General features: G+C 44.5%; 1 protein-coding gene across 1 annotated transcript; it reads right to left on the reverse strand.

Annotated features, from left to right (window-relative positions):
* Positions 1 to 297: 297 nt before the first annotated feature.
* LOC119336926 (chymopapain-like) lies at positions 298 to 2,088 on the reverse strand. Its single transcript, XM_037609015.1, has 4 exons — positions 1,868 to 2,088; positions 1,669 to 1,789; positions 1,290 to 1,586; positions 298 to 761 (listed from the first exon to the last, which is right to left on the reverse strand). Exons 1-4 carry the CDS (start codon positions 1,961 to 1,963, stop codon positions 742 to 744), a joined length of 534 nt encoding a protein of 177 aa, XP_037464912.1. The 5' UTR covers positions 1,964 to 2,088; the 3' UTR covers positions 298 to 741.
* Between the last annotated feature and the right edge of the window lie 7,321 nt (positions 2,089 to 9,409).

Below are 9,409 nucleotides of genomic sequence, written 5' to 3' on the forward strand. Positions count from 1 at the left end.
CACACTATTTTGTGTCAATTTTGTTACATGAATGGATTATGAAAAGCAGACTACTATTTCAACTCATAATTTATCTTTGCATAAGAACCAGTAATCTGCTTTTCTAGTTCCTGACTACCTAATTCTGAGCAGAAGCATTTGATAAATGATAACCACGTTCGTATTTTTTTCCTTATAACACGTTATAAAAACAAAGCTCCAGTCAGTATTATGCCGTTACGTTACCAAGTACCAACACAACCAAAATATAACATACCGGCACAAATGAAACATAAATACCAGAATCAAGAATCACAGTGACAGGATCAAGCCATAAATGTTCGGCATCACATGATTCAGGTTAACATAGCAGTAAACTTAAAACAGCATCACAAGCTACTTAATTTAACTACACCAGCCACACATGGTTCAGATTAACATACGGCAATGCCCAAGCTACTTAATTTAACTACACCAGCCACACATGGTTCAGATTAACATACGGCAATGCCCAAGCTACGTAATTTAACTACACCAGCCACACATGGTTCAGGTTAACATAGCACCAAACTTAAAGCAGTGCCCAAGCTGCTTAATTTAACTACACAAGCCACACATGGTTCAGATTAACATAGCACCAAACTTAAAGCAGTGCCCCAAGTTATTTAATTTTAACTACACCAGCCACCTGATTTGCACCGGATATTGTTTCTAGGCAGAGACTTGAGTTGCCTGATTGTTCACGGCTGGCTTCCATTCTGGCTACCATACGACTTCTTCTCCTGTTTTCGCACAAAAGCTACATGTTAGCAGACTGTAAGGCCAAATGGATGGCTATAAAATTGACTCCATTTATATTTCAACTGTCCACAAAACAAACTTTGTTTCTTGTTCAACTGAAGACTAACCAGGACAGAGTTCAGTGCTCTTAGTGCACAGTTCCTACTGCCTAGTGCCTACTGGCTCTAATGCAACTACAAACCTAGTTGCTATCTGTTTCATCAATTAACCGCCAATGAATCAAAGTCTAGATAATTAATAATAAGATGTAATGCAGAAGCATAGAGATAACACGATCTGATTTCTCTGAAAATTCAAACACTCACGGAAAAGGAATAAGAGTATGTTCCAAGCTAGCGTTACTACAAGTAGGGAGGGAAGTTTAATTAGAGATGCGATATCTAAAACAGGGTAAAGTCATATAACCTATATAAACCACAATATATAGCTCCAATTTGACATCCAAAACAACAGGGTAAAGTCATCATAATTCAAGCTAGCAAGCGATAACAAACAGTAAAAGAAGATACCGTTCTCATTCTCGGCAAGGAACTTGTTCTGGCGGTACTCTTCGCCGTCTGTATCATCTAAATCATCATCGATACAGGGCTCGATGCACGGGAGTTCCTTGCTTGTTAAGTCTGCAAAACCATTAGGTGGAAGCAACTTCTTCTGGGTAGATGGGGGCAACGATTCAATCGACTTGACGGTGTCCTTGAACACTTGGAACCGCATAGCCTTCTCTTCCTCGTCGCGGTATGTCTTGTTGTACTCCTTCATCCAATCCTCGAACCTCGCCTTCATGTCCTCCTCTTTCTTGCGAGCAGCTGCACAAGAAGCCAGGTATATATGCATGAGGTGGTGGTTCCTTACATGAAACCCCGGAGCTAACGAATACGAGGAATCTACCTGACTCGTCATCATCTGGGCCTTTCCTGAAATACTGAACTGCCCAGGCTCCAACACCGGCAATCGCAGCCGCGGCCACACCAGCAGCACCACGAAGGCCATCACCTACAGGGAGTTCCTTCTGTATCGATCGGGATGAGGAACATGAGAGGGGAGCCTGGAGTTGCAGATCTGAGTACAACAACGGGGGGAGACTCACCAAGGTGTGGAAAGAGCGTGCAGGAGCCGCCCTTGGGATCACCCGCGGCGAGAACCTCCGTGAGAGGACGAAACCGACGGTCCGCCGGAGGGACATGATTGCCTCTTCCTTCGCCTTATCCTCGATTTCCTCTCCGCTCGTCTCCGCCGCCGCCTCTGCCTTCTGCCTCGCCTCGGTTCGATTCGATTCTAGGGTTTCGCTACCGATGGGCACGGGAGACAGACAAATCTGGAAGGACCGGACATCCGGTCAAAACTGGCCAACGGGCCGGCACGGCACGGCGCGGCCTTAGACGGGCCAGGCACGGCACGATTCCAGGCCCTCAGGCACGGCACTACTGGGCAACGGGCCGGCCTGTCTGGCCAGTTTTAGGCATAAATACTTCAGGAAAAAATCTGACAAATTCAGAAAAAAAAAGTAGAAATATCTAAAAAAATGTGGTAAAGTGAGATAAAAATTGAGCTTTGATGGATTATGGATGAGCTTAGGCCCATATAAGAAAATAATCCCTAGTTAATCTCTAAGGCCCATGCATGTGTACGGCAAGTGGTGGGAAGTGTGGGAAGTTTAGTACCATACTGCTACAGTAAGAAGAGTGAGACCTCTTTATAGGAGTTGTTCCACTTGCTATTGGGAGCTTGGGAATAGGAGCGGTTCGTGGACTCGGTCGTGGGCCTCAGCCCAGGCCCATCTACCCGACGGCCTATATAAGAAGGCACTGGCCAGTGGAGTGAACCCAAAACTCAGTTCACTCACTCCCTCTCGCACAACCCTAGCCGTCTCCGTCTACCCGTCGACAATAAGGTTTTTAGGGAGCGTCTCGACGCGACTGCTCCCGATCCGTCCCCGTCTTCGTCCGCCTCTGCTTCCACTACTTCCCCTGCATCGACTCCATGGCTGACAAGGAACCCTGTCGTTTGAGATCCTGCCCGGGAGAACGGTAATAAGGTTTTTAGGGAGCGTCTTGACGCGACTGCTCCCGATCAGTCCCCGTCTCCGCCCGCCTCTGCTTCCACTACTCCCCCTGCATCGACTCCATGGCCGATGACAAAGCCGCCAAAAAGAAGGCATAGGCCGATGCCAAGGCTGCCGCTGCCGCCGCCGCGTTGGCTTGGCCAACCGGAGGGTATGACTCGTTCATCCCCTATCTGGTCGTTCATGTGATGATCGTATATATGGTGTTCATAGATGTTTCGGTTCTATGTACTGTACGTGCTAGCATGCTTAGGTATCGGTATGAGATGCATACCGTATTTGCCATGTTTACTGCTTACTCGTGGATTAGACTAGTCGGTAAAGTGTTAATATTTCCAACAACCCAAAAACCTTATTTTAGGCACTTTTCGACTCATGGCTTCACCGCTACTCTGAAATCGGAAAAGTTTGCCGGGACGCATTTTAAGCATTGGTAGACGAGGACTGCCTTGTGGCTCACAACAATGAACGTGTTTTGGGTTGGTGGTGTGTCTCCCACGGTAACGATTGCTCCTGAATAGGAGAATGCGTTTAGGGAGGCAACCACCATCTTTGTAGGAGTCGTTCTTACTGTGATCAGAGACAAGCTAGTCGACACGTTTCTGCATATGCGTGTTGCCATGAATTTGTGGGATGCACTCGAAGCTAAATTCGGCGCAACCGATGCTGGAAGCGAGTTGTATGCTATGTAGCAGTTCCATGATTACAAAATGGTTGGTAAACATTCTGTATTGGACCAGGCTCATGAGATACAATGCATCGCTAAGGAGCTGGAGCTCCTGAAGTGTGAGTTACCGGACAAGTTTGTCGCGGGTTGCATTATTGCAAAACTCCCTCTTGGATGGAGGCACTTTGCTACTTCTCTCAAGCACTTGAGACGTGAATTCTCTATTGAGGATGTCATTGGTCATCTAAGTGTTGAATAGAACTCGAGAGCAAAGGACTCACACGTGAAAGGGCAGAGGGTTCTTCTAGCGCCAATGTGGTGCATAAGAACTTCCACAAGTTCAAGGAAAGAACTCTGTCCAACAAAATACTACCTTTAAGAAGAAGGGTAAGAAGAAAAACAAAAGGAGAGATGGCTGCTTTACTTGTGGTTCAAAGGAACATTGGGCAAACAAGTGCCCAAACAAGTACAATAAGCCAGGACAGGACGCCAAGTCTGTCAATGTCACTTTGAGCAACGATGATGGGGCATCTACGCATGGTAATCTGTTTATCGTACTTTCAGTTTGTCAATCCACCGATTGGTGGGTTGACATTATATTGTGGCCAATATTCATGTGTATGCTAATGTGTCTTTGTTTTCTTCTTACCAGGTCGCACGAGATTGTTCCGTCCTGATGGGGAATGGCTCGCATGCTTCTGTTCATGGTGTTGGCATGGTAGATCTGAAGTTTACTTCGGGAAAGATCGTGCAACTGAAGAACGTGCAGCATGTCCCTGCCATCAAGAAGAATCTCGTTAGTGGCTCCCTTCTATGTAAAGAAGGGTTTAAGTTAGTATTTGAGTCTAACAAAGTAGTCGTATCTCGGTATGGACTATTTGTTGGAAAAGAATATGATTGTGGTGGTTTGTTCCGCCTTTCCCTGGAGGATTTCTGTAATAAAGTCGTGAACCAAATTCATTCTAATGTGAACAAATGTGAGGTTTGGCGTTCACGTCTTTTTCACATAAATTTCGGTTGTATGACGCGGTTAGCTAAGATGAATCTAATCCCGAGTTTCACTTTAGCCAAAGGATCTAAGTGCCATGCGTGTGTGCAAGCAAAGCAACCTCGTAAGCTTCACAAGCCTGCGAAGGAGAGACACCTGGCACCACTAGAGCTCACACATTCAGATCTTTGTGAGATGAATGGTGTGTTGACTAAAGGTGGAAATAAATACTTCATGACTTTGATTGATGATTCCACTAGAATATGTTATGTGTATTTGTTAAATACAAAGGATTAGGCTCTACACTACTTTAAAATCTATAAGGCTGAAGTTGAGAACCAACTTGAGAAAAAAAACGAGTCCGGTCTGATCGTGGTGGAGAGTATTTTTCTAGTGAGTTCGATTTATTCTGTACGAAACATGGTATTATTCATGAGAGGACGCCTCCCTATTCACCCCAGTCAAACGGGGTTGCCAGACAGAAAAAACGTACTCTAACAGATTTGGCTAACGCCATGTTAGATACATCGGGTTTATCCAAGGCATGGTGGGGGGAGGCTGTATTGACATCATGTCATGTCCTGAATAAAGCTCATGCGAAGGATAATGAGACTACTCCCTACGAGCAATGGGAAAAGAAAAGAACTACACTCTCTTACTTGCGCACTTGGGGCTATTTGGCGAAAGTCAATGTGCCAATCCCCAAAAAGCGTAAGCTTGGACCAAAGACCGTGGACTGCGTTAATTTGGGCTACGCCAAGAATAGCGTTGGCTATAGATTTCTAGTAGTGAAATCTGAAGTACCTGACAAGAAGGTCGGTACAATTATAGAGTCTAAGGATGCTACATTCTTTGAGGATATTTTCCCCATGATATGCAAGGCACTTCTAGACTGGAATCTGATGAGACTCCTGAACCTGCCATTCTGATAGAATATTATGAATACAAAAGTGATGAAAGCTCATTAGAGGATGACGAGGAAGCTCCTATTGGGAGCAAGAGACAAAGGACTGCAAAGTCTTTTGGTGATGATTTCCTCGTGTACCTCGTGGATGATGACACTCCCAGTTCCATTTCAGAAGCCTATTCATCTCCGGATGCTAACTACTGGAAGGATGCGGTCCGTAGCGAGATGGATCCCATCATGGCCAATGGAGGATGGGAGATCACTGGTCGTCCTTATGGTTGCCAACCATTGGGTTGTAAGTGGGTGTTCAAAAGGAAGCTTAGGCCCGATGGTACTGTTGAGAAGTACAAGGCTAGGCTTGTGGCCAAGGGTTATACCCAGAAAGAAGAAGAGGAATTCTTTGATACTTACTCACATGTGGCTAGACTAACAACCATTCGAGTTTTACTCGCTTTGGCCACCTCACATGGTCTTCTCGTTCATCAGATGGATGTTAAGACGACTTTCCTTAACGGAGAGCTATATGAGGAAATTTACATGCAATAGCTAGATGGCTTTGTAGTAAATGGTCAGGGAAGAAAGGTGTGCAAGCTAGTAAAATCTTTGTATGGCCTGAAACAAGCGCCTAAGCAATGTCATGAGAAGTTTAATACAACTTTGACATCTGTTGGCTTTGTTGTTAATGAAGCTAACACATGTGTATACTATCACTATGGTGGAGGCGAAGGAGTAATACTGTGTCTGTATGTCGATGACATACTGGTATTTAGGACCCACCTCAAAGTCATTGAGGAGGTCAAGGCTTTTCTTTCTCATAACTTTGAGATGAAAGACCTGGGCGTGGCTGATGTTATCTTGAACATCAAGCTACTGAGAGATACTGAGGGTGGAATTACACTTTTGCAGTCCCACTACATTGAGAAGATTTTGAGCCGTTTTGGATATTCAGACTGCAAACCTTCTGCAACACCATATGATCCTAGCGTGCGGATTTGAAAGTTCGAAGGCACGACTATAGATCAATTGAGATATTCTCAAATGGCTGGTTCACTAATGTACCTAGCTTGTGCTACTCGTCCTGACATCTCATTTGTTGTGTGCAAACTGAGCCGGTTTGTTTCCAATCCAGGAGATGTGCATTGGCATGTTGTTGAGCAAGTGATGCGCTATTTGAAAGGTACGTAGAAGGTACTATGACCTACGGGATTCACTATTCTGGGTACCAGACGGTACTTGAGGGGTATAGTGATTCGAATTGGATATCTGATGCCGATGAGATGAAAGGTCTTCACACTTGGTGGTGGTGCTGTTTCCTGGAAGTCTTGCAAGCAAACGATCTTAACAATATCGACTATGGAAGCAGAACTCACAACATTAGACACATCATGCATCGAAGCAGAATGGCTTCAAGAGCTTTTGATGGATTTGCCAGTGGTTGATAAACCAGTCCCGACTGTCCTTACGAACTGTGACAACCAAACTGTGATTGCCAAGGCTAAGAGTTCAAAGGACAATATGAAATCCACAAAGCACATACGAAGAAGATTGAAAGCTGTCAGAAAATCAAGAAACTCCGGAGTGATAGCATTGGATTATATCTAGACTGCTAAAAATCTGGCAGACCCTTTTGCGAAAGGGATATCATGTATTGCGATAGAAAATGCATCGAGGGAGATGGGCATGAGACCCACGTAAGTTGCCATGGGGGTAACCCAACCTATGTGATCAGAGATCTCGCGATTAGGACCTGGGAAAACAATCCAGCGGTCAACTGAGGAGAGTATCCTTAATTAACCCACTCCATTGGAGATGCATAATACACTCAATTTTGTAAGGCAGGCTGAATTTTGTCTTAATGTGTTCCAAAGCTTATGTAAGCAAGACGCTAACCTACAGAGCATTCTTTGGAGGAACACACCTATGTGAGCCCGACTATTGGTCACAGTCTATGAGATTGGGTGATCTCTTGGAAGCTCATGAGAAGGTATGGTGTATGACTAATAAGCTCCACCCGTGGGGTCCGACAGCCACATATCAGCTAACAATAGGCGAAACTTCTACATGCCAAACTGACAATTGAAGGCATAGCCCATTGTTCACTTGTGAAGAAGTCTAATCCTATTGCTCTAGGTGGAAGTTCAACTTAACAGTCTCCATTGAAAATTTTGGTATATCAAACATTGTTTGGAACAGTTGACAAACTTATGTGCCTCGAGATCTAGTGGGGGATTGATGGATTATGGATCGGCTTAGGCCCATATAAGACAATAATCCTTGGTTAATCTCTAAGGCCCATGCATGTGTACGACAAGTGGTGGGAAGTGTGGGAAGTTTAGTACCATACTGCTACAGTAAGAAGAGTGAGACCTCTTAAAAGTTCTAGTTATCGACTAGAGGGGGGTGAATAGGCATTTTTTATGAAATTCTTCAAAACACGAGGGATTTGAAGACAAACAATAGAAATGAACCTATTGATATGCATCGGAAGGTAGACTACACTAGACAAGCCATAGTCAAGTAAGTAATGAAATGAGAGCACGAAGACTATCAACAGCTAGGTAGTATGGATCAGGAAGGAAGATAGTATGAAGCTAAACAACAAACAGTTCACAGTGATGATAATCAGATCATGCAAGCATGCAATGACTCCACGAAGACAAACTGTAAGTAAAGGGAAGAGAAGGATAGAACCAGTTGCTTGGTGAGGACAAGGATTTGGTAGACCAGTTCCAGTTGCTGTGACAATTGTACGTATGGTTAGGGAGGCTGAGATTCAACTCAGAAGACCGCATCTTCACCTTATTCCCCTTGAGCTAAGAACACTTAGTCCTCACCCAATTGAAGGAAATATACCCTAGAGGCAATAATAAAGTTATTATTTATTTCCTCATATCATGATAAATGTTTATTATTCATGCTAGAATTGTATTACCCGAAAACATAATACATGTGTGAATACATAGACAAACAGAGTGTCACTACTATGCCTCTACTTGACTAGCTCGTGAATCAAAGATGGTTAAGTTTCCTAACCATAGACATGAGTTGTCATTTGATTAATGGGATCACATCATTAGGAGAATGATGTGGTTGACTTGACCCATTCCGTTAGCTTAGCACTTGATCGTTTAGTATGTTGCTATTGCTTTCTTCATGACTTATACATGTTCCTATGACTACGAGATTATGTAACTCCTGTTTACCGGAGGAACACTTTGTGTTCTACCAAACGTCATAACGTAACTGGGTGATTATAAAGGTGCTCTACAGGTGTCTCCGAAGGTAATTGTTGAGTTGACGTATTTTGAGATTAGGATATGTCACTCCGATTGTCGGAGAGGTATCTCTGGGCCCTCTCGGTAATGCACATCACTATAAGCCTTGCAAGCAATGTAGCTAATGAGTTAGTTACGGGATGATGCATTACGTAATGAGTAAAGAGACTTGTCGGTAACGAGATTGAACTAGGTATTCAGATACCGACGATCGAATCTCGGGCAAGTAACATACCGATGACAAAGGGAACAACGTATGTTGTTATGCGGTTTGACCGATAAAGATCTTCGTAGAATATGTAGGAGCCAATATGAGAATCCAGGTTCCACTATTGGTTATTGACCGGAGACGTGTCACGGTCATGTCTACATAGTTCTCGAACCCGTAGGATCCGTACGCTTAAAGTTAGATGACGGTTATATTATGAGTTTATGTGTTTTGATGTATCGAAGGTAGTTCGGAGTCCCATATGTGATCACGGACATGACGTGGAGTCTCGAAATGGTCGAGACATGAAGATTGATATATTGGACGACTATATTCGGACACCGGAATGGTTCCTGAGGTTATAGGATATATATATACCGGAGTACCGGGGGGTTATCGGACCCCCCCCGGAGGTTAATGGGCATCATGGGCCCAAGTGGTGGAAGGGGAGAGGCGGCCAAGGGGCAGCCGCGCGCCCCTCCCCCCCAAGTCCGAATTGTACAAGGAGGGGGGCGGCGCCCC

This window comes from Triticum dicoccoides, chromosome 7B (assembly GCF_002162155.2).
Source record: "Triticum dicoccoides isolate Atlit2015 ecotype Zavitan chromosome 7B, WEW_v2.0, whole genome shotgun sequence".
Taxonomy (NCBI): Eukaryota; Viridiplantae; Streptophyta; class Magnoliopsida; order Poales; family Poaceae; genus Triticum; species Triticum dicoccoides.